General features: G+C 41.8%; 1 protein-coding gene and 1 long non-coding RNA gene across 2 annotated transcripts; one reads left to right on the top strand and one right to left on the bottom strand.

Annotated features, from left to right (window-relative positions):
• The first annotated feature begins 989 nt into the window (after window positions 1-989).
• On the top strand, window positions 990-17,665 carry LOC133961567 (uncharacterized). The gene is made up of 2 exons (XR_009922029.1): window positions 990-2,302; window positions 13,320-17,665. It is a non-coding gene; the product is annotated as an uncharacterized LOC133961567 (long non-coding RNA).
• On the bottom strand, window positions 16,887-25,756 carry LOC133961565 (thrombospondin-1-like). The gene is made up of 22 exons (XM_062396732.1): window positions 25,555-25,756; window positions 25,382-25,463; window positions 24,517-25,076; window positions 24,342-24,420; window positions 24,119-24,208; window positions 23,920-24,020; window positions 23,435-23,560; window positions 22,921-23,017; window positions 22,650-22,823; window positions 22,376-22,552; window positions 22,121-22,294; window positions 21,719-21,999; window positions 21,417-21,635; window positions 21,204-21,311; window positions 20,623-20,782; window positions 20,396-20,514; window positions 19,784-20,018; window positions 19,462-19,689; window positions 19,089-19,360; window positions 18,894-18,991; window positions 18,662-18,801; window positions 16,887-18,570 (listed from the first exon to the last, which is right to left on the bottom strand). The coding sequence occupies exons 2-22, from the start codon at window positions 25,443-25,445 to the stop codon at window positions 18,563-18,565; spliced, it is 3,510 nt and encodes a 1,169-aa protein (XP_062252716.1). The 5' UTR covers window positions 25,446-25,463; window positions 25,555-25,756; the 3' UTR covers window positions 16,887-18,562.

Genomic DNA, 25,756 nt, shown 5'->3' with positions numbered 1-25,756 from the left:
CACAAAAAAAAAAACTGTCCATTGTGTTTAATAGTAATTGGCAATTGTTAGTACATTAGCATTAGGATTATTCACATTTTGCTATCACTTGTGGGATTTTGTGAGACTGATGTGTGACCTGCTAACTGTTGTAGCTTTTTGCAGCTAACTACGTGAACTTCTCAGATTAGCTAGATTGGGTCACTGGTGCTAAGGTGATCCAGGACCAGTGTAGAGATAGCGAGGACCAGGCAAAGACAAAAGACGAGTCTTTAATCTTGCTATTAGAGATTAGTAAAGTCTAAGCAGAAATTGTGAGTGTATGTGAACTTACACTTCTCAGAATTGGTAGTGTGCTAATAGCCAAGGGAAATAGTCTCGTAAAGAAACACGTGACGCACATGCCAACTTCATTCAGACTGTTATCCTTGATCGCTTTATCACTGCTAAACTTTGCAGACAGCTTCAAAGTTTGAGAGCCTATAGTTCTTTGAAAGTAGGGCAGCCGTTTGTTTCCAAATTAAATAAACTGTTTCTCCCAAAGATTTTGGCTTTTTTGGAAACATGCATTTAGTGGTGTGAGGATGGTGGTAAAGCTAGACTTTAATTTTTATTTTTCCTGGTTGGTATTCTGCGTTTCTCACTCTTGTGCATGACAGGAGTCTGATCCCGTTGTGTTTTGTAGTCTGGATGAGTGAGTTTTAACAGAAGGGCTCTAGTAACGACCACTTAAAAGAAGGCTTCAAATAGAAGCTGTCATTATTTCCCTATAGAGAAACAGAGGCCAGTGGAAGGTGAGACCACACACATGCCTCAGAGGTTTTTGTTTTGCAAAGCTTTCAATATTAGCTTCACACAGGTATCATCCAGTGGCCCAAAAACTGCGTACATGCATTACGTGACATTGCCTATGTCTGTTTTCCTCATTAAGAGAAGCAATCACTCGTCTTCTCTACATGCTGGCTCGACTTAAATGAGCTCTCCCTCTACTTTAATACTTCCTTAACTGAAATGTGTCAAAGCAGATTCAGCTTCTTGGTGTTTAAGTTAAGTTCATAATTTCTGCTTGTTCCTTCTGTCTCCTGCAACCAACCATTACGCTGTATTTGAGTCTCCATTGAGTTGTCGACATTTCATGAAATATCCATCAATTTGGACATTATTGGATCATACATACGCCTGCCTGGCATCCAGACTAACCAACAGAGATGGAGATTTCCACCACATGGCACTGGATTGACACTCCAAAACAGTCCTGTGGTTGGCAACATCCTTTAAGTCCCAACAATTTTTTTAGACATAGCCTAGGTTTTATAGAGCAGTAGTGTATTTTTACACAGGTCCTTTACTTGTCTGTTGCTAGGATATTGTTCATTTTGACATGATGTTTCCATCCATACTAAATATATATACAGTGTGCGGTGTGTGAATGGATTATACAAGTTTGACTTTGAGATTTAACACAATAATACTTAAGCACCTATATCTACTGATCATCAGGCTGCATCCATGAATGCTATTCCTTCATTGTTATGTTGCATGTCAGTGTTCGCAAACCATGTGACAGCTCTGTGACCTGTTTTAATATATATGTAGCCGACATATTGATGTCATTTGTAACTTTGGATCATTCCATCTGTGTGACCTAGTCGGAGTGAAAGCTCCAACGTTTGGTCAGAATGACAATCATCTCACTTATCAGCTGCCCGTTGATGGTTGTCCAGACATGACGCTCCTATTTCCTCCTGACCCAGTTTCAGAGTTTGCTTTGGATGCAGCTTGTGGTTTACTGTGTCAACCCACTGCATGTGGATGCCATAAATGTGTGATTTATGATGGACCCATGTAGACTGCAGCTCCGGCTCAGCTTTGTGTTAAACTTGCACAAGTCCTAAATAAGTACCTGATTTTACTGTGTGGTCTGTAAAAAGCAGGATAGAGCTGCTGCGTATTGTATGTGTACCTCTACGTCTCTAGGCCAAACCTCGATGATGATATTTTTTAACAGAGCTCAGTCTGTAACTCAGGAAACTTGGAGCTGTTAAAAGATATGGTTTTAATCTGTTTTCTAAATGTTTCAGAGTGATCGTCATAAGCTGTAATAGAGCACCTACACGCGAAATGTGTTGTTTGCTTTCTGTGAGACACAGTCTTGTCTGTTGTGTATCAGGGCCGCGGTTCAGACGTTGGCTGGAAGTGCGAGTCGGACCCGCAGCCAGGAGAGAAGGTCCTGCAGGATAGAAAGGAGAGGAGAGGGCTGGAGAGGCAGCTCCAAGAGATCCAACAGCAGCTGGAGATCCTGGGCCAGAGCCCAGAGATGACTGTAAGTTCAAAACCGCTACGTTCATTCACACACACGCAAACATAAGCACACACACACACACACACACACACACACAGAAGTTTCTCCCGGTCTTCAGAGTACATTACATTGACTTGCATTCATTTCCTGGGGACTTGCTATAAATAATCTTAATCATAACTTCAATTAAATTAAAGCTGAATGATTTCCGTTTAGGGGATTCGCTTTTTGTCCCTGTTGAAGACAAGTTTCGATAATGTGACAATGTAAATAGAGTAATACCTGGACCCCCCTCCCCCTCCACACACATACACACAGACACACACAACAAAACACATGGTTGAATTCACTCGAGTACTTGCGTCCACACACAGTCTTTGTTACAACACTTCTCAGAGGTTCTGTGCATAGACACGTGATTGAAAAAATTATTCCAAGCTCACAGCTCATACGTCACTCTCACAGGGGGACGATGAAATCACATGAATTAATCGTGTCTCCGCAGGCCCTTAATTTTTTCCTCTTTTTCTTAATTTTCCTTCTTTCTCTTTGTATCACTAACAGACTCTATATACAGTTTAAAATGAGTTGTCATAGGCTTTTTTTGAACAGAGCGATAAAGTTCTAAAACTTTATCGCTCTGTTCGCTCCGTTATTTGTATGCAGCCTTGTTCTGAGGGCGAGGATGGACGTGTACTACACTGATAGCTTTGTATCCTCCATGTTGTTTTCATTGCTTTCAAGCATTCTTCTCAAAGATCCGATATCCGCGCTCCATAGCGTTTCCTGGAAACCATTGAGCTGTGTCTGGTTTTAAGAGCCGCTGTAGAGTTACAACCACAGAACGGTAGCTCTCTCTCCCAAAACCCAGTAGCTAAAGGCGCAACACAAGAATGTTCCACCAAACAAAGGTGAATAGGCCCGATTTCTGCTGTCTCTGACATTTATTCCTTTAAATTTTGTATCCGAGGAAGGGAAAACACGTGATAAATTCATTGGTTTGACTTAGTCATTGTTCAGTTGGGTGAGCTTCTTTCGCTCTTTCGCAACAAACTACCGGTTTGTTTCGTCTAAGTGCTGCTGTGGATGGAGGACACATTTAAATGTATCATCCAACACATCTTTTCTAACACTAATGAACCACAGTGTGAGGTATATGCCAAATTTTTACATAAAAGATGCACAGTGAGGTAATAAACTCCACTAACGTGTGTAGTGTGAGCCACTCCCTTACATTAAACAAGGCACCATGCCAAGAAACCTCAAACCTATTCTCGGTCTTAATGAGCAGAAACAAAGGGAATTTCTTTGTGTTTTAAGTCAAGCTTATAGGAGACTGTTCTTTCATTATAATTACATAACATCAAACCCACCAGTCTCTTAACAACTGGTGCTGAACACACTTCACATTTAGCTCTGTGTCACTGCAGTGTGTGTCTGCAATGTAAACAGCATCCTCGATGTGTACGTTCATAGTGCTACCAGGCTTTTTTTGTGGTTGGAGGAGATTTATTTGTGCGGAATTTGTGTGGGAGTGTGATCTTAAACACTTTCACACAGCTATAGTTGCTCATAAAGTTGATTTGTACAACATCCATAACTCAAACGTCTCCTCACAGTCCTTTTGCACCTGAAGTGTGTACCAACTACGCAGGGGTTGTGCATAGTTCTCTGCAGGATTTAACAGCACAATGACGCTGACATTTCCTACATGCGCAGCAAGCAGTTGACCAATCACAAAGTCGGCCAACTGAGCCAGTCAGAGAAGATTGGCCTTCATCTGAAGGGGGGGTCTTTAAAGAGACAGGAGATAAAACCAAGTGTTGCAGGCAGAGGCTGAAAGAAGAACTGCAGCAATGGACATTCTGAGGAAAGTGGTGCATTTTTTTAACATAAGAGCATGAAAAAAAGGGGTAATAACCCAAATTAAAATTATGAACACGAGCATGTATATGTCTCCTTTAAGATATATCATATCATTTTGAAAGATGTAGCTACTTCTTAAAAGAGTAGAATGAGGAGAGCAATAACATTATAAAGTGCAAAACAAGAGATACTTATAGCTTAGCTTATGATTTTAATGGTCTCAACTAACTCCACATGAATATAAATAAGCATATTCCCCAAAGTGCCAAACATTTCCCTTATGTACGAGTATCGGTAGCATTTTTATTATTCTTTCAATTTAGAACCAGATTTTTCTCTTGTCACGAGCAAGGCTCCAGTTCCCGAAGAGTAAACCACTAATACTGCCGTGCAGTAAACCACTAATAATGCCGTGATCGTAATTATCTTGAATATTCAGTCCAAAATTAAAGATATAAAAGCTGGGATGCATTAGCCCAGATGACGCTATTTGTTTCTCTGTCCGTCAAATCTTTTCAACGAGGAGTTTTATCTTTGTCCACTTACAGTCGGTATTGACAGGAGCAAGAAGTTTGAATCTTGAATTCCATAGGAGGAAGCAAATGTAAGAGGTTGACAGTCTTTGAATTTGCTTTAGCAATATGTTTGCAGTAAAAGTGTTTTACTGTACCATACATCTGCAAACCCCCAAGATGGATTGGGTATTAAATGTTTTCCCTGCAAGTGGGAACCGTGCTGCTCTGTGTTTAGTCTGGCCAGCTGCTGCAGCGCACCACTTACTGCAGAGGTGGAAAATGTCTGCGTTGTATGCGTTGTAGCTGTGGCTACAGATTCCTTCACTAATTCAGCCTGATTGATCCAGGGTGTGATGTTAAGGAATCAAGTGTTTGTCCGGAGAATTACCTGGTGATTTACTCAAACAAACGCCGTGTTGAGCTGGATTCAGATCTGAGACCAGTGATTGTGTGCGTCATCTCTGCTTCTCCCTCCAAGCAATACCCCTTCCAGTGAAGTTCACTGCCTTGCCAAAGAATCTCCACTTTCACCTTTAGATTTCTTCTTTAGCTGTTTGTCTGTGCAACAGAGGCGCTGTCCTTTCATTTATCCAGAGCGGTGTTTTTTGTTTGACTCTTGCTTCTCTGTTATTCATTTCAAAAACAACATAGTTAAGTCTGAGAAACTCAGCAGCGGATCTAGAGTTTAGCTTCAAATTTAATTGGCTGCTTTCCTACATCAACTGTGAAAGGAAGGACAATCGCAACATTTACCGTAAAGCTGGATGGTTCCATAAATCAGTTTAATATGGCCAACATCATCTATCATACTTTCTCTCTCATATCTCCCTCTAATAAAGGCCCTTTTGGTTCTTGTGTTTTTTTTATGATACAGGAAGACAAACAACACTCTGTGTTTTGGTCACAACACACATATTGTGTAACTTAGCACAAATTTGTTATGTTACGTGATGCTCTGGTCTCAGATATCAGGAGTTCAATTCTTTGTACACTCAATATTTTACTCTTTATTTCCATTGAGACTGAAATATGAATTGGTTTTTCAGAACTTGTGTTAAAGGTGGTTATAATAATGTCTACACATAGTGTATAGAAATAACACAGATTGTGTATTAAGTTGAAACACACACCTACAGCCCTTGTAATGCAAAGGGCCCACACTTCCATGACCGATCAGAGAAACTATTCAGGACAACGTGCTGAACCCCCAATCGTTCTTGCAGATCATCAGTTTCCCTCAATATAAAAGTCAGATTTCCCCAGAAAAGAGGATTCATGAAGAGAGAGGGATTCTTTATTTAAAGGGATAGCTCACATCGAAAAATGAAAATTCACTCATCATCTTTCTCTCAGGGGTTGCAGCCAAATCCAATACAATTGAAGTAACGGGACCACTTCTTCAGACATATAAAAAAAAAAACAGAAAAAAACACAACATGCCTCCACGCTGCTTGTGCGGTGTCATCAAAGCGTACACAAGCCCTGATATTCATAATTTCCTCGAAACAGCCTAATTTACACCGTGTTTTAAGCCTCACGCCGGGTTCACACCAGACGCGGAAGCGACGCCAAAGCGAGGCGTAAGCGCAGCGCCAATCCTCTGGCTCCCATCCACTCCCATGTTAAACCGCAGCGCTGAACACACCGGACGCTGAAGCGTAGCGTTGTGCCGCGGCGGCCTAGCGCCATGAAGCGATCGTTTCGGCGTCGAGTCTATTTTTTCCGCTTGACGCAAGTGTATCGCGACAGGAAACACACTGAGAAATGATTTTAAATGATATTGACGATATATTTTATATGATATAAATGATCAAATATGCATCCCATAATTTGTATTCACCTTCTGTTGTCCTGGAGTTTTAATTTTACCACTTTTACCGACCACATTATTAAATGTCCCCCTCTGCCCATCCACTACAGCCACACAAGCAGTCATAAAGATAAAAAGAGAGAGGGGGGGGCTTGTACGTATTCTCTACATAAGCTTGAGTGGAGAATACGTTATATACCCTCGGCGCCCGACATTTAACGGAGCAAACAGCTGAGAAGTTCGTCGTCATGGATTAAATTAATAACTGAAGTGGAGAAGTACAGTGAGTTGTATGATCCTTGGAACATGTTGTATAAAGACAACACTAAAAAGGACACATGTTGGGACGCTGTTGCAGTTAATTTTGGAGCAACAAGTAAGTATATGCTTGAAAAAAATGATTAAATGCCGTTTTTACTCCAGGCTGCTAACAGCGGTGCTTCGGCGTCGCTACCACGCCCAGTGTGAACAGCCAAGCGCCGGCGCTCTAGGGATTAGCGCTCACGCCTCGCTTCGGCGTCGCTTCCGCGTCCGGTATGAACCCGGCGTTAAAGTCCTCTGATAAACTTCTCAGAGGCGCTTCCATATTCACACAGACAAAAAGGAAACCCGCACACACTTTCTCTTGGTGCGCGGTTCACGTTAGCATTACTACGTCGGCTAGCATCACTATTTCCGGTACTGGAATTTTAGGCTTAAAACCTGGTGTAAATTATGCCGTTTTGAGTAGAATATTAATGTTGGGGATTCCGGACACTTGGATTACACCACACATGCAGTATGGAGGCATTTTATGCTTTGATTGAATCAAGATGAATTTACCTTTTAGTGTGTGCTATCCCTTTAATGCCACTCTCTTCACACTGGCGGAAGTCTTTTGTGAAGGAAAAATGCATTATACAGCTGCAGTTATTATTATTTAACAGTATATCTGTTATAACAGTAGGGGAGAGCTGTGTAATGTGAGACATTTTTTACATTTGATCCCCTGTAGGCGAGCTAAAATGATATATCAGTAAAATTTACTCATTTCCCATTAATTCAGGATGTTTTCTAGCAATGGAAATGATCAGAATGTCTTCAGGACAAAGGGCAGTGAAAATATGATTGTTTTTAAAAAAGTGGTCTTGTGTCAGGAATCAAGGGGGTAAAGTGGTCCACTTACTTTTTCCACTTTAAAACTACCATAACAACAAATGTTGTAAAAGTTAAAATCCTGACAGCTAGATTGACAACCACACATTCCAAAACTAATATCGGACTAGTAACAGAATCATGGGGATTGGTCAATTAAGCACATTTATGATTATTATGATTCATGTGATCTCTTGCACACCCTAGCTTACCTGCTCATTGTTTCTCTGTCTAATGAGCAGGGACAGGGATATTGTTTTTCTCTGCGTATTCAAATGCCAGTTCATGGCACTTAACTGGAGCAAGGTCATGGAACTGGTCAGCTAGTTGTTTCAAGTGTTTGGCAAGCTCCTCCTCCATCTCATCTGTGAATATTCTCTTTACCTCAGCTACTGCACCCCATGCTACTGATTTTACTTTCCCTTTCTCTTTTTTCTTTATGAATCTTTTGAAGGTTGTCTTATCAATATTTCTATCCCTTCCAGCTTTTCTTTAGGACTTCTTTCCTTGCATGACCTCAGCGGCTGCACTCTCCATCTCTGCGGGGGTGTTTGGCCCCAGGTTGTCTTCCTGGTGTATAGTTTCTTGGCATGACAGCTTGTCTACAATGTTTATGACATTAAAAATAAAACATATGTAATGTATAATTACAAAAAAATATTTTTAAGACTTAACTTGTGCTTGATGTCTCACTTCACCCCACAGCATTTGTCCCACTTTACCCCACAGCCACCATTTTAGAAAAAACAACATCTCTTAGCAATTCAGGCTAATCTTCAGCTAGCATCGATCACATGGTTTTATATGTTGGAAGTTCACCAACATGTATGATATAAGTTTTTTTACCTGATTCAATTTGTTTTGACACAACAGTTGATTAAGTTCAAAGCAAGAAAATTTACTTTTACATGCAAAAAACAAATTTTTGTGAAAAAACATACTTTCCACAGCACCAGCACCAACTTCTACTTCATGGCAAGGGGGGAATGGGAGGGGCTTGAAAACATAATGGTCACATGACCACAAATGTGTTCTGTTGCCTAGATACAGGGGGTGTCTCATATTACCTGATGTCTCACAATACCCCGCTCTCCCCTATATCTGCGAAAACATGACCCTGTTTGCGGATGTCGAAATGTGAAAATCTAGTTTGAAAACAGCTCAGATCTCACATGAAACAACTTTCTAGATAAATCAACATTAGACTTCCGCTATGTGTTCATGACATCACTGAAGCAGTTGGAGCTTAATCTGGAACTCGCCTGAGAATGGAAGAGATTATTTTCTCATTTAAGTTTAAGTTACATGCACACAGACACAGAGACTGTGTCCACATGCACAACATTTATGCATACAGCACATATATATGCTCCCATGTGTGAAAATAACGGGATGAATTGAGGATATTGGGATTCAGCCAACAATCGCTTCAACATGCTGCCGTCGATGAAGTTCTGCAGAATAAACCTTAACTACACTATACTGTATAGTATCCACACTATCTCACATGTGACAAACTTGTATTTCTTCTAACCAAGACACATTTACAATGATGTCACAACTGCTGGCTCACAACACAAATTTGTATCAGCATCTTAAGCGAATATGGTGTAATGAAGAGAATTCCTCCCTATATTAGTGGAGTAACGGCCCCCGGGTCTGTGGCCGATAAAGCCGAGGTATGTGACTGAAGTCGGTGACCTTGAAACCTGAGCAGCCCTGCACTGTGCGCTTACAGGAGCCAACAGTGAGTTGTACAGAGGCGGTGGTCCACTGCAGGGCAGATAGCTCTGGGGCTTAACAGCTCTGGCCTTGTCAGATTCAACTATCTGCTAGAAACTGATACAACACAGGAACTGAGAACGTTTATATTTCACTGAAGTTCAGGGGGTTCCTCTTTGCCCCACTTTGTCTGGGGGGCAAACAACACATTAAACTCATTGTCATTTTCATGCTAATCAACGGACAAGGAAGACGAGTAAAGGCCATGATAAATGATTTTAGTAATGATGTATTACATGGCCGGTATAGATAGATAAACAACAATTCACTCTCATCAGCACCTCAATTCACTCAGTTCAATTTAGAGTCTCCCAATTTACCTAGCCCCCAATCTACATGTTTTAGGACTGTTTCAGCCGCAGTCCCCGTGGGAAACCGCATGCAGACACTGCAAGAATATGTAACCGCAACAAGAACCTTCTTGTGTGAGGCGACTGTATTCACCGCCATGCCTTCCTATCACTATGTCATTTTTCCTCTAATATTTCTTTGTTGTGATTTAGCCAGTGTTCAGTATAAAATGCATGGGGATACTCATAAATTAGTATTGTCTTTCCATGAAGCTGGAAATGACTAAAATCTGCTTCAAGTGTAACAGCTCACACAACTGCCCACATGAAGCCTTTGACTGCAGCAACTTAAAAAAAGTAATGTGCCTGCTTCTGACTAAAGTTTGAAATGTTCATGTTGTGTTCATGCCTTTCATTGTCTGATGGTATTACAGTGTTTATACACTTCTAACCAGGCTCTTCGTTGTTGTTTGTCTCTCACTGAGGAAAACTCAATCAAATTCATCATGTTTTTTTCCCTGGGCAGCTGCAATTTCCTCTGATGTCTACTGAACGTAGGTCTACTGCTGCAACTTCAGTGGATGGACTGAGATCAGCTGATGTAGCTTTAATGCTTTAGATTAACTGTAGACAGACATTCAGACAGAAAAACACATCAGTCATCCGCAAAGCACCCTCGTATTAAGGGTACCTGAGGTCAACCACAACTTCCACAGGTCACAGCATTTTGTCAGCACAGTAAAAACCACTCTTTCTTTCCTTCATCTCGTTTTTCTCTCCTGTCTTTAGGAAACTCTTAACTTTTAGTTGCCATCTCCGAGACGGCTGGTACTGGTTAAAGGCAGCTCTGGCTATTAATACTTCAGCCGGTGGGGCACTTTTATATTTCCCCATTTATGAGCTCTCAGACAGTTACATGCCGGTAATTGACCACCAGTGATTTCATCTTTTGTGCCATTTCTGCGAGGGGTAACCATGGAAGGGAAGCTAAGTGTATGCCCAGAAGCTAAGATGTCTTAGGAGTTATGTACATACACAAAGAAACCTAGCGCCCCCCCCATTTACGGTTAAAGGTCAATTGCACAGGCAAAAGGCCATTTCTCTCAACATGAATGTCAAGCTACACCGTGTTGCAGGGGGCATCGCTGCTGGTATGTATCCATGGTGCCTGTGGCCTGTGGTATAAGATGACATGCAGCGTCTAGGTAATTGCAGGGATCATAAAAGAGTAACATGGGCCAACCCGCCATGGCCGAAAGGGTGTCATTACACTTAAGAGGACTTTGAACATGGACAGGATTGACTGGTAGAGATGTCTATCAGCAACTGGGACCTGGCGAGAGGCTGGAGAGTTTTCAGAGGGTGGTTGGATCAGAGGAGTTACAGATGATCGATGAAGAGTATTAGCTTCATTAGCGGGGTGGATGAGACGCAGGAATGTGATTTGGTTTTGAGCGACTCGGCGGAATGTAAGAAAAAGGTCTTACCACGGGTCTGATATAAGTCACACTGTGCTAGTTTCAATACAAGTTATTTATTATTTTCATTTGGCCACTGTAATATGGAAACAAGGAAAACAATCCAATTTTATAATTTGTGGGATTAAAAAAATTCAAAAACATCTGTGCAGAAAACCTCCCACTGCTTTGTGCATGTTTGAAAGACAGACTGAAAGGCCGGGTAAACTCCGTAGCCAATTCTCGAGGTTTTCCCTGGAAGTCATTTCTGAAAGCGACATTATGTCTTTTTCGGATTGTTGCCTTTGCATTAAAACAAAAAACAAGATAAAAGCTAAGCTGTGAACTGATTTTTTGTTTCTGTAAACCACTGCCTGCTAAACAAATATTTCTGTACAAAAAGTTCTGTTCTCAAAAACCCAAGAACCAAACATCTGGCACAGATAGTAGCTATAATCTAGTAAACATTTAGCTGCTAAATAGCCAAATATTTCCCTCAAGAGTTAGCTTTGATGAATTAGGCGTCAACCAGCACAATTCCAAATAGATTTTGTTGCCCTGTGAATTGTGAATGTACAAAAAGAAAACAGCTTAATAACACTTTGGCAACATCATTTTTTCTAAGATGATTACGATGTGTTTAAAGATTGTTTGTTACCACAATTTGGGGAAAAGCAACCAATGAATCCTGCTTTTATCTGGATCACGGTCAGAATGACTGGATGACACAAGTTCCTTATTTGAAGGCCAGGGACATTCTGTTCACTGGGATGACAGCTAGAAACACCAGCGCACATGCTGAGAGAAAGACAATGATTACCTTTCTACTCCAGAGGTTTTTAAGCCCTCCTTTCCTGGACACATTTCTGGGTTATTACTTATGTCACAAAAGGTAATGAGTTGATATTATTGGAACAAATTGACTGTTGAGTTGCAGCTGTCTAAACACAGTACAGGATCCTCAACATACCAAGATGCATTCATGCATTACATTACATTACATTACATTACATTACATTACATGTCATTTAGCTGACGCTTTTATCCAAAGCGACTTACATTTTTAGAACACACATCCTTCCTTCATGCATCGGTATATTAGTCACGTCTCTTATTAGGAATCAAAAGTTTTGTCAAATTATTTGGAATCAAAAACTTTACTTACTTTTGCTAAATAGAAAAAGCAGTTCCATGGAAACATATTGACCTTTATTAAAATTCTGAAAACCCACTCCTCTCCTAGTAACCTACTTTAGGAAGGCTGTCTCTCCGCCTTGAACTCACATGCCGTCCCAGAAGGCTGCCTGTGAGGAGTCGGATTTAAAGAAAAAAACCGTGGTAATATCCAATTGGAAGTGTTTTTTTCCAAGACAGCTTCCAACTAGGCAAAGGGGACAATCTCAGCAGTGCACCTTATTATTATGTACTGCCACTGTTATCGGAGGTCATGTGGATTTGTGAAAACAGAGTTTTGAGCCCAGTAAAGAATCTTTTGTAATGGGATCAGGTCTTGGGAGGATTTTATGGAAGAAGATATGAGCAGTTTAATATATATATATACTGTATATCATGACTTGATTATGATCCAAAATGCAAAGTACAAGCAGTTTTTAAAAGACAATTTATCTTTGGTTTGAGGTTTGTGTCGTAGTTTGAGGAGCAGGATAGGAATCTCTAGATTGTGGAAGCAGGAGGGGTGATGGGGTCTGGAGGCTGATCAGGGCAGCCAATGATGAGGTGATGATCTAACTGTGAGCAGGAGACCAGGATAGGTGGTGAGGCAAAGATGCAATCAGGAGACAGATAACAAGGATGGAGCTTGAGGTGGCAAATATAAAATCGATGCCAAAATCCCTTGAGGAATAACAGACTAGAACTTGGCCATGATGTTGGTACCACACGGGAGACTGAAGGATCTGGTGGAGCACACAGGCAGACAGCGAGAAGTGCACACTGGGGACAATCAGCCACACAAGCAACAGAGAACGGAGGAAAACACACAAAATGAGGCAGCCCAGAGTCTAACCATGGCATTGTGACTTCTGTAATAATGTGACATTGATACTCCTACCAGAGGTCTGTGTGGAGTGGTTGTAATAAAATGGTGGGTTTCTGTGTTTTCACACAAACACATTCTTGACTTATACTTCTAAAATCGTACATATTGTCTGTTTTTTTTTGCAGAACGAGTCTTCAGACCTCACGAAGGAGGAGTTACTCAGACTGCTGGAGGAATGTGAGCTGACTGAGTGTTGGAGCCCACAGCTGGAGACGACTGACATGACATGATGATCTGAAGCCTTTTTATCAGATAGTCCGTCTAAAATATGACGTCCTTGCTGGGACGTCAGGAGACACATGTAACAGCTTTAAGATTTATGGAGATATAACTAACATGTCTTATAGCCATTTACATAAAATGACAAAGAACAAACATGATTCACGATGTGTCAGTGTTAGTAAAATGAAAGTTCGAACTTTTGGTTAAATGACAAATTAGGCTTGAGAAAACATATTTTTATCCTAATTGGCGTTTTCATCATATTGTTATAATTACTAGTTTTCAGGAACCAAGATTTTGCAGATCTCAGGTGAATAAAAAAAACAGGAGGTTCTGTTGAGTTTTCAAAAAATTGCAAAAAACTTCCAAGGCCTGGCAGAAAAACAGACGGTGGTGTGAGCACAGGAGAGATGAGGTGAGCAGCAATCTAAATCTAAAAGTCACCAAAATATTAATAGCAAGGGTCGAAAACACAGAGTCCAGAGCTTGATTACCTTGTGGGAAAACAGAAGATGACACCACAGAGTTTTATGGAACAGGAATTGGGTGAAGTAGCGAGCCAGATTGATATCAGCTGTAGGGGAGAGCGGGGTAATGTGGGATATTTTTTTTTTACACAGCATTTGTCCCACTTTACCCCACAGCCACCGTTTTAGAAAAAACAACATCTCTTAGCATTTCAGGCTAATCTTCAGCTAGCATCGATCACAGTTTTGTATGTTGGAAGTTCACCAACATGTATGATGTAAGTTTTTCTACCTGATTCAATTTGTTTTGACACAACAGTTGATTAAGTTCAAAGCAAGACAATTTACTTTTACATGCAAAAAACTAATTTTTGTGAAAAAATATACTTTCCACAGCACCAGCACTAACTTCTCCTTCATGGCAAGGGGGGAATGGGAGGGGCTTGAAAACATAATGGTCAAATGACCACAAATGTGTTCCGTTGCCTAGATACAGGGGTGTCTCACATTACCCAATGTCCCACATTACCCCGCTCTACCCTACTTGATAATGAGGAGGGATAACTCGGGTAGGAGGAGGGTGACCTAGCCACGCCCTGGAAAACAAACTCAGGAGATACAGAGATTTGCTTTTTTCAAGAAATTGTACTTTCTTGATCCTTGTTGTTCTGGGTCTTTAACCTCGTGGTTCAATGCACTTTGTAAGTTGCTTCGGATAAAAGCGTCCGCTAAATGTAATGTAATGTAATGTAATGTAATACAGGGAAGGAGTAAAGAAAAACACAACAGCCAGGAGAGGATGGAGAGTCATGCTGCCAGATCCTAACATATACAGCTGCATTGCCTTCTGTTGTTATATTGCATGTTGACATATTGGCCTATGTGTGTGGACAAAGTTACTCAACAACATACGGATAGATTTTGAACAGATTGGTGGAAACAGTACTTGGGTGGGTAAAATATTGAATGGTGAAAGTTCAAGGTCAACAAAAATATGATCTGAAAAACAATTATTAGGGAAACCCAAGAAGAAGTCAAATGGCATTTGTTCAAAAAAGCATATTTGGAAGTATCTCTGCATCCTGTATGAGCCGAGGCTTATATTGCTCAGAAATGTATTCCCCATCATGCGTCATATGATAAGTGACATCATGAACAAATCACAAAGAAGTCCAATGTAGTTCAAAAGTAAATTTTCTCAAATATCTGCATCCTACTGAGCTATTGACACGACCCAAAGAAAAATATAGATATACAATTATTTTTGATGACATGGTAGGAATGACATCACCATGACATCCCTATGAAGTCAGAAAATGATATCATATAGCGTAGAAATTATTTAACCTTTGCAACAAATAAGATATGGTAGAGAATCTTATTTATTATAACATTCATCATCTCATGGTCGTAATGAAATCAAAATGACATCATGATGAAATGCTATTATTACAAAAGATTAAATAGTTTCACCTGATCGGGTTGTATACAGTGCGAATGCATGATTTGTATTTGCTTTTATTTCTCGAGGACAAAGAGCAGCTGGGCCACACTTTGTAAAATAAAAGTATCATAGAGGAGAACAGCAAATTACTGTCATTAAACCTAACATCTCACCACAGAATGTTCTCCTGCAAACAGAAATATTAGCCTAAAACAGTGTCTGTGGGGTCAAGTCTAGGCATGAAATATAGTACTGCGTGTTGGTAACGTGTGTTCAGACATCCAGCGAGGCTGTTAATCAGGATGTATGCTCCACATGAGTGATACTCACATCCACTTTAGCTCCTGCTGTTCCTGCCATTCCCACCTCTATAGGTGATCTGCTTAACTGTGGGCCAGATTAGTAGGATCTTCCGCTGACAAACGATTTCTATAGCTCTAAAAATCATCCCCTTTAGTTTGTTTTGGAGATTTGCTGAAGCTGCCCAGACAGTTCCTATTTGTTCCTGCTTGCGCGGCGCAAGCCGCTGGTCTGCACCTGGCTGACCTCAGCCCAGATGTCACGCCTCTCCTCTCTCCTGGCACTCCGGACACCTACGGGCCCATTCGTCTCACTCTTCACCTCAGCCACACATTCTGACCCCATCTAACAGACAGGAATTAGCTCACATTCCTCCGGATTGAAAACACGTCAGCCAGGTGAGCCCTCCAAGGTCAAACCTAGATGAGAGGCCTGCTATCGCTATCTGTCCAGGAATCTAAACAGACGCCCCTGCACACGTCTGACCGAGCGGTCACTTTTCAGAATGACCACACCCGGTCAGACTTGAGTTTTATACAAATTCCGTATGTTTGTAACGCCTTCATTCACACATTAGTCCCCATTTTACAAACACCATCCATGTCATCGATGTGATATATTTTAAGGAGGACAGATATTCTGCTCATTATGGGTAATGGAAACACAGTGAGCTCAGAATGGTAAGAATGAGGTCACTTCTAATGTAAAGAGACTGGCGGCATACTGAGACTGTTTGGGTTTTCGGTCATGACCCTCACTGGTGCCTTAGATTACAGCCTTTTCTGGCCCTGGGGAAGATCTAAATTAGCATCACAGTCAGTGAACTGCTGATACCTCATCTGTGGTGTTTTGACAAGTTTTATTCCACAATGCACATTCTCACTGGCATGAGTTGGGACCACAGCCACGAATGGAAATTCTGCCCCACAAGAAGCATGCAAAACTCCTCATGTGTTCGTTTCCCATGGATTGTGTCTTTTGAAGGTGTAAGGAGATGCCATGTGTCGTGTGTAATCACATATCTTTATGGATGTGCCGTTTAAGTGGGTTATACTTCATGTTGAGTTTTCCTGCTGCTGACTACCGAGGATACTCCCTCTATCCAAGGCTTCAGCAGACTCAGCTAATGGGATCTAGTCACTCGACAAAGTGTGGCTTGGCCCCCATTGCTTTTCAACGTACGAAAACTTCAGTCAAAGTGGATATGACTAACTCTCAGACTTTTTTTTGCCCCTCAAAAAGTCACAGATTGTCCAAGAAACTTAGTAAGTGTTTATTGTTCACTTGACATTAGAAAATAACAGGTAGGAATATAAACAGCACTTAGGGTAGAAACTATGAACATAAACAACGTTTATAGAAAAGCTTCACTAATAATTAAAAAAAGACGTACAAAAAAAACGAAATAACAAAGACATCCTCATGTCAGTGTGCAAATAAGTTTATACAGACAGAAACGCTTCCATATGAGGCTACGCTTCTAGATAAATTATTTAAATAGCATATATCTACACAAATGAAATAACCTCAACATAAAACAAACACAATAATTTATCCCCAAAAAAATGCACAGGAAATACGTACAGCACATCATTTGTTTTAATCCTTTACGTTCCTGTTTGGGCTTCTCTTGCTACAAAAATATCTTATATACAGCATATGAATGATACTAAAGTCTTGCTTAAAAAACAAAGAAGCCAACCAATTTATACTCTGCTGCTTAGAAATGTGATTCTTGTGTATTGCTGGCCTCAATACAGAAAGAATTAATGAGGTAATATTTGTACATAAAGGGTTTCATTTGATTTTCCCTCGTCAGAAATGTACACACAAGCTCAGGCACACCAGTCATGCACACTGTGCAGAAGCAACAAATGGCGATATTGATATATCTAACTGTTTTGGTCACATGTAATGCTTTATCTTACATGTGAATAGGGATTTCATTTACTTGGTTGCTAATAACATTCTAAGATGGCAAGGTGCAAAGATGAACGAGAATTAAAGCCTCTATGATGAATACGTAAATACAAACATCCATACTTGCAATGGTTAACTCATATCAGGAAGTAGACTGGCCCTTGATGTTTACGTCCCGTGACGCTTTCAATAAAGATTCGAGATATGAACATAATATTTGTTAATAATTACTGTCCAAAGCAGTGTGCGATGTGCTTGCTTTGGGGCATGTGCTGCCCTGCATTTTGTGCGATCCTCATTTTCTTCTAGTGCTCTTTCCTGAGAAGACCAAGTCTTTGGGCCAGTCCTAAGCGTCAGCTAAATACAAGACCTTGTATATACAGGTCTTTGTGAATGTGTGCATGAGGGGTCATCAATAGAATTGAAAACTAATTTTGACTCAGTTGGGTGGCACATAAGCAGAAACACACTAAAACCATTCATTCTCTTTAAAAGCAACAGTCAGTCCATACTGTCCATGGTCCCTCAACAGTTCCTTCAAGGGGCATATTTACCCTGGCCTTAGAAAGAACTACTGCTTTCTTCATAGTGACACAAGCTTTGAGCCCACAGCAGATGTAGATTAATGCTCAAAGCAAACAAAGGCTAATTTAAAACATCAAGAACTCTTTGGTTCCTCATCCACAGAGGAAAACCTCCAACCAACAACAGTTCAGGTGTGCAAAGCAATAGAATGTGGCCCTTTTCCAATATAGATCAGAGCAACAAAGTGAGTCGGCCAATGTCTTCTGAGCAGAACTGCGCTCAACATTTGAGTTTGGTGCAGTGGTGCAGAATCGTCATCGAACTTTTTGGCTTTAAGTCCTGAGGTCAGTTTACCTCACTTTAGCTCACTTGCTCGTCATTCCTCCAATGTGCATTTCTCAAAGGAAAAGGTTAAAGATATTTCCAGGTCTCGTATTATATATTCATATTGACAGACTGATACATTCTTTCGCAAGGCTCTGTGGTCCATTTATGTATCTGAAAGAAATGAATGACAGAATTCATGTTACAAAAAAAGTCTAAGGTGATGAAGTTGTAGTTAAGAGTAAAACATAAACGATGTGCCTACCTCTGCATTCGTATTTGAGGTCGGAGAAGTAAACCATCTCCTGAGAAAAGACGTACAAGCCTAGTCGCCCACCAGCGTATGTCTTGTCAAAGATGTTCCCGGAATCGGCCATGATTCTCTTGCCTTCAAACATGACCACTCTAAAAATATAAAGGTAAACATGAGCTCCTTTTCAAAGTAAAGTGTGCAGGTTTACAGTTGAGTGAAAGACTGCATGAGGATTTCAGCTTACCTGATAAGTCCAGTCTTGGGTCTATGGATCAGGTGCCATCTGTAGGCTGTGAAGTCCTTCCAGCCGATGTTCTTTGGATCGTGCCACAGAGTGCGAACCTGGAGAAAATAATTTTAAAGGTTGATGAGAAACAGTCAAACATTGTGTTAACTTCTATCTGACATCTTAAACTCAAGTCAATGAATCTATGCTCACCTGGTCTGGGGTGTCCCCGGTGTGCCACAGGGCATTCCTTAAGTGCTCACCAGGGCCAGTGGTGGAGTTGACCACTTTGATTGACAGGCCAGAGTAGCCTTGAGCTTTGGTGGGTGTTTGGGACCAGTAGGTCTGTGTAATCTGTTTCCACATGACCGTGTAGAAGCGTGAGCTGGACTGGTAGCCAAACACAAACCCAGCATAATCATCATCTCTGTCCGTGTTGATGAAGAATGTTCCTTTGAAATCCACTGCACTGAACTCATCATAACCTGGAGTGAGAGAGGTGATGGTTCAGAAATGGTTGGCCACTACTTAGTGTCTGTATAGTAGTGTGTATTTGTAGTGAGATGTCTGTCTGTATATAACGTACCAACAGCAATGCCAGGATCACAATTGACTGTCTGGACCAACTCCTTGCCCTGATGCCGGACCACCCAGTTGGGGTCAATCTGGGAGGTACCCTTGGGGTCCAGAGGAACCATCTGGAATCTGCGGAAGTCTGTTTCGCTGATGGCAAAGTTCTCCGGACACACGTCATTGATGTCCAGAACATTGTCTTGATCAAAATCGTCTTTGCACACATCACCACGGCCATTACCTGAAAACAAAAAATATTAATATTTAAAAATAACATTACAAGAAGGAGCTAATTTCTAAAAGACCCGGTTTGACTCAGTGAACGACTGCCTCACCATCAGAATCCAGTTGATCAGGGTTAAAGGCCAGTCGACAGTTGTCTTTTTCATCAGGGATGCCGTCATTGTCGTCATCATGGTCGCAGGCATCACCCTTGCCATCCTTGTCATGGTCTGCCTGGTTGGCATTAGGGATGTAGGGGCAGTTGTCCAAGTTGTTCTGGTGACCGTCCTCGTCAATGTCCTGGTTGTTGTCGCACTTGTCTCCAATGAGATCTGAGTCAGCGTCGAACTGCAGGAGAAAAATAATTAATTTATTAACTGTTAGACACTTGTCTTCCCTTCAAATAAGTCCTGCCACTATTTTCCCACCAGCCTCGATATGAGAGGAAGTGTGGCCACTTGTTTTCATGTATGTAAGCAATGTCTCTTCAGACAAATGTCAAGTGTCAAACTCAGAAGAACTACATATCCATATGTAATCCAGAGGTGGATCAATAGAGAAAAGAGCATGGAGCTTTGCATTGTTCTTTTCTTAAAGCTGTAACATTCCTCTCCTTCATTAAAATGTTTGCAGTGTTAATGGAACTTAAACAGAGCTACATGAGAGATTGTAATATAATGATCAGTTGCTGTAATTGAAATGTGAAAGATGAGATCTGTCCTTACCTGATCAGGATTGTGCTCCAGAGGGCAGTTGTCACAATGGTCTCCCACACCATCTCTATCAGTATCTCTCTGGTCAACATTGTAAACATAGGGGCAGTTGTCGTTCTCATTCAGAATGCCTGTTCAATCAAAACATACTCTTTTTAGACTTTAGGACTGGGTTCATGTTCTCTTAATGCTGAGGAAATGACAACATTTCTAAGACAGAAGTTAGGGACATCTCCTACCATCGCCATCAATGTCAACTGCACAGGCATCACCCTCTCCATTGTTGTCCGTGTCAGTTTGGTCAGTGTTGGCCTCGTAAACACAGTTGTCACAACTGTCGCCAACATCATCCCTGTCTGCGTCGTACTGGGCAGGGTTGTACACTCTTGGGCAATTGTCCTAAAATCATAATGAAATATAAATTAATTTGGTAAAGTAGGTCAAAGAAATTATATGTAAAGCGAAAAAAACTTTGCGTTCGAGGCCTTTCTTTCTTTTCTTACTGTCATTGTAATGGGATATTCCACTGCATGAGAGCCGGTAATTTCTACCACAACATTTTTCTTGCCCAGCCTGCCAAATCTCCACTTAGAAATATGGGCATCAAGCCACATCATCCTCAAGCCTGGCTTCATGCTGAAGTTATATTAAACAATTCCTATGCTGCTGCCTTTCCATTCTAGCTCTCTGTTGAAAGCACACAAACACGGGAGCGACACATTCCTACTGCCCAGAGGAAGGATGGCTGCAGCTGATTGCTATGTCTGGTCTCTGGGGAAAGCAAATCTTGAGGCTAAATAAAACTGCTGAAATGACTCACCCTATCATCGGGGATCCTATCATTGTCATCATCACTGTCACATTCATCACCCAGGCCATCTTTGTCATGGTCTTCCTGACCAGAGTTGGGAAGGTTTGGGCAGTTATCCTATAAGGGAACAAAAGGGTGGTTAAGGAGGCGATCATGACAATAATAGAGTGCAGCTGGGTAATAATGGCCTTTGGTATTTCTGTCCACATGGGGTCTGGCTACCTTCTTGCAGTGGTAGGTTGCGTTCTCCACACACAGCAGGTTAGTGTTGGGCCATCCATCCAGGTCAGTGTCCTCGCCACAGATCAGGCCATTCCCGGCGTATCCTGGCCTGCACTCGCAGCGGAACATGGAGTCGGAGAAGACACCCAAGTAGATGCATTTCGCATTTTTATTGCAGTCATGGGTACCATCCAGGCATGGGTTACGAGGTGTGCAAACCTGAAGAAAATAGCAGAGGATTAGCCAAAATCCAGGTAACTAGCCCACTAGCTACAAAATAGATTGTAAGTAATAAATCAAACCTGTTTTTTAGCAGTTGCCTGTTCCACTCCTTTTCCAAAGGGCTGAGGGCCAGAGAAACGTGCGGGGCAAGGCATACAGTTGTAACCAGGCTCAGTATTCTCACAGCGATGGATTCCGTTATGAGTGTTGCAAGCATCAGATACTTCTTTACACTCATCAATGTCCTTGCAGATGACGCCATTCCCACGATAGCCAAGGGGACACTTGCCACACTTGAAAGAACCATCAGGGAAGCTGGTGCACTTTGTGCCAGAGAAGCATGGGCTGGACAGACAACCATCTGTAGAAAGAAGTAATTCATTAATATTGAACTGCATGATAATAAAGAAGTCTATATTTATACTTTTAAAATGGAAATGTGTTGTGAGTTAAACTTCTTTAATTCTATTTTAAATGCTCACCGATAGGACAGTCTTCTTTGTTGCACAATTGAGACGTTTCGGCATCACCAACACAGTCTTTTCCACCATATTTGGGGACGGGGTCAGAGCAGAGACGTTTGCGGTTCTGAACTCCTCCACCACAAGTAACAGTGCAGGTGTCCCATGGTGACCAAGGTCCCCAACCTCCATTGACTGAAAGATAAATAAAAAGGAATATAATTTTTTTGTGCAAATGTGCGCACATTCTTAGATACTTTGGGGCTGAAAACTTACTAGGGCAAGGCGACTTCTGGCATATTTCAGTCTGACGTCCTTCTCCCTGGCAGTCCCTGCCATCCAATTGGGGCGTGGGCGAGTTGCAGAGGCGGATTCGGGTGATGACCCCCTCATCACAGGTCACAGAGCATGAAGACCAGGGAGACCAGTGACTCCAACCACCATCCTGTTTGACTGTGAGCAACACATCAATTAATTCATCATGCTTTGAAATTGAGAATATCACTCTGGTTGTGTGATACTGTACTGTTTGTAATACTGAGTGACTTACAGCGTTTGTCACATTCCTGAGGATAGCAGTCACGGGTCTGGACAGATGTGCCCTCACAATTGCTGTTGATTCGGTCACAGGAGCGTCCACGTTGCTGGATGCCACGACCACAAGTCACTGAACAATGGGTCCATTCAGACCAGGGAGACCATCCATCCTCAGCATAGTCACTCGCTGTGGGGGGTGGGATAACATTTAAAGGATTATTACTTTGAACGGGATCAGGTGACAAATGGAATCGAAAATCGGGTAAATTGAAAATTAGACTTACGTGTTCCACAACGAGGGCAGCACTCTCCGTCGGGCACGGTGGCATTAGCACATGGGATCAGAGGGCAGGAGATTTTGCGACACACAGTAGCAGAGTTCTGGATAAAGGAACGGTCAAATTAGTGCAAGTATAACGAGTGAAATGAATGCCTGACGGGCTGTCGAAAAAACAGGCTTTGCTGGTTCTTTTCCAAGCCTAATTGCTGTATTTCACAAGGGAGCGATCTTTATCAGGGACATAACACTCCTGCTGTGGTGATAGAACTCAAGAACACTCTCCCACTAACACCTAACTAATTACACAATACACTGACACCCTTCACTATATGTTACAGTGGGGAAAAGGAACCCTGCTGCTATGTTTATAGTGCAGAAGAGGTGTTGATGGATTTCAGACAGGAGCAGTGTGATTATAACATTAGCACAACTTTCCCTTCATTACAGCCAGGATACGGGAAACATAATAGATGTCTGGCCTCTGACAGTTGCATTCCAGCAGGTGTGGTGACATTTACCTGGCAGGTGCACTCAGTGCAGTCGTCCACAGTCCATTCATCTTTGTCGTTGTACATGATGCCATTGTGGAAGCAAACTCCACTGTGGATGTTCATGTGAGTCTTCAGCAGATTGCTGTCCTCAGTCTATGGGACGGAAAGAGAGGCAGAGACAGAAAACGGGGTTGCTCAGGATGGAGAATGGAAAACGTTCACTTTGCCAAGGTTCCAGCACAAATGAATCACCAACCAACACTGTGATTAAGACATTGCTTGACTCTAGTGAAGCAGTGCAAATGCAATCAGCCGCCAAACATATTTGTGTATTCACATGGGTCTCATTAAGGACTTGGCCGGGGACTGCCATTACAGCGACAAGTGGCAACGCACTGGAAATGCGTAAACTGGAAGCAGGGGGGGAAAGATGGAGAGGAGAGGGGAGGAGGGGAAATATATGGGGAGCCAATGATGACGAAGAGCAGACCCTGATGACCCTTCAAGCTTACCACTTTGCCGAGCTTGTGCGACAGCTGTTTGACAACTACACCGAGACTCTTGAGCTCCTTAAACATGCTGGCTATATCCTCACAGGAGAGGCCACAGACATCTGAAAAACAGAAAAGGAAAATCCAATAAATCACCTCAGCTCTAACGTTTAGTAGAGCAGAAGCACAGACTTGTCTCTTTGCAGAGGAGAGATCTCACCTTTGGATTTGTGGCCGGTGTAATCAGTCCTAATAGCAGGACTGGAGCCGTTGACTGGGTTGTCCAAGGTCATGACATCAGTTAAGGACGCTGTTGGGGGAAAGAAGAGAGAAGGCGAATGAATTGTGGTAGTTTTTTTTACATCCTTTTACACCTACAGATGGTTGCATAACATTAAGTAATTTAATAAGTTATAATGATGATTTTTATCTTAACTCTTTACCTCCACTCTGGCAGCCCTTATTTCTCAGTATGGCATCAAGAGTTGTCCCAAAGACAAATCGCACATTCTGAAGGACTCCCTGATGAAAAATGAGTTCAAGTTCAGGTATTATGTGAGCACAAGATACAGTGCACTAATATATTATTTTTAATTATTAGAAAAAACATTTTCATACCATGAATCTTTCCTTTACAGCCCCCTTTCCAACCCTGAGCCTGGCGATGTCTGCCACCTCCTGGGTCAGCACCTTCTGGATGGGCACGTCCAGCTCCGACACATTGATCTCCTCGCAGCCCACAAAGAGCTGAGCACGGTCATCCTGCACGAACAATGTGACATTCTTCCAGTGTCCGGTGGCCAAGTCTGCGTCCTCAATGGACACCACCTGCTGCTGGTTCATGGTGGAGTAGACCAAGTCCAGGGTGCTCGCCTTGCCGTTGGAGATGATCTCAAAGATGGGTCCGGATCCATCGTTCTTCTCGATGGTGAGGAGGCTGCCGCGGCTCCTCTTGAACTGCTTGAGGTTGGCGAGGAGAAGGAAGCCCCTCTCGGCCTGGATGGAGTCAAGGAGGTCCCTGAAGGAGCTGTCTGGGACAGGGGGGATCAGGTCTGCGTTCAGGACCTTGTACGCGGGACTGTAGGGGTCCGCACCTTTCACCACGCTCACTCCATGGTTTCTCTTGCCGACTTGTGCCAGGTCGAATAAGTCATATACACTGTTATCATCACGGTTCTCTGCAGCAGAAGGAGAGGGCAGACAACGGTCAATTATTTATTTATCGTCATAATGACTGTCTCCAAGAAGATGAAAGAAAACAAAGAAAAACAATCTAACAGAACTATAACTGACAGTACAACGTTTGTAAAAATACAGTATTTATTATAAAGATTAAAATATTCAAAAAATGTTTTATTGTTTGATGAACCTTCAGTCTAACCTGAATATAACAGTAACACTTTAAATCCGTATAAGAAATATTTATTTCTATTATAAGGGAAAGGTTTTCACAGGTTAAATAAAAGTCATTTTCCATTCTCACCTGCCAGTATTGCACCTTCGCACCTCCAAAGCATCAACAGCAAAAAGATGCCGCACAGCATCATCTTGAAATCTCAACTAAACTGCAACCAGAATAACATCACGTTAAGCATATTTACTCTACATTTGCTAAATGAACACTAATGATATTATAATTAAAATTAATCCACAAACCTTTAGAATAAAACAAACTTGCTGGGAGAGATAAAAAAATGAAGAAGAAGAAGAAGAGGAAAGTCCTTGCTAGTCAGATGTATTTATCCCGTCTCTCCTCCTTCAGTTCTGCTTGAAGCTCATCAGATTGGAATAAATAAAAGTGTCTCTGAGCTCCTGCTCATTTTATTTTCCGGTGTTTCCACTTATTCCTCTGACTTGT

This window comes from Platichthys flesus, chromosome 10 (genome assembly GCF_949316205.1).
Source record: "Platichthys flesus chromosome 10, fPlaFle2.1, whole genome shotgun sequence".
In the NCBI taxonomy this organism is placed as follows: domain Eukaryota; kingdom Metazoa; phylum Chordata; class Actinopteri; order Pleuronectiformes; family Pleuronectidae; genus Platichthys; species Platichthys flesus.
Note: the sequence above shows the minus strand (reverse complement) of the source record. Positions and strands in the feature narration are given on the sequence as shown.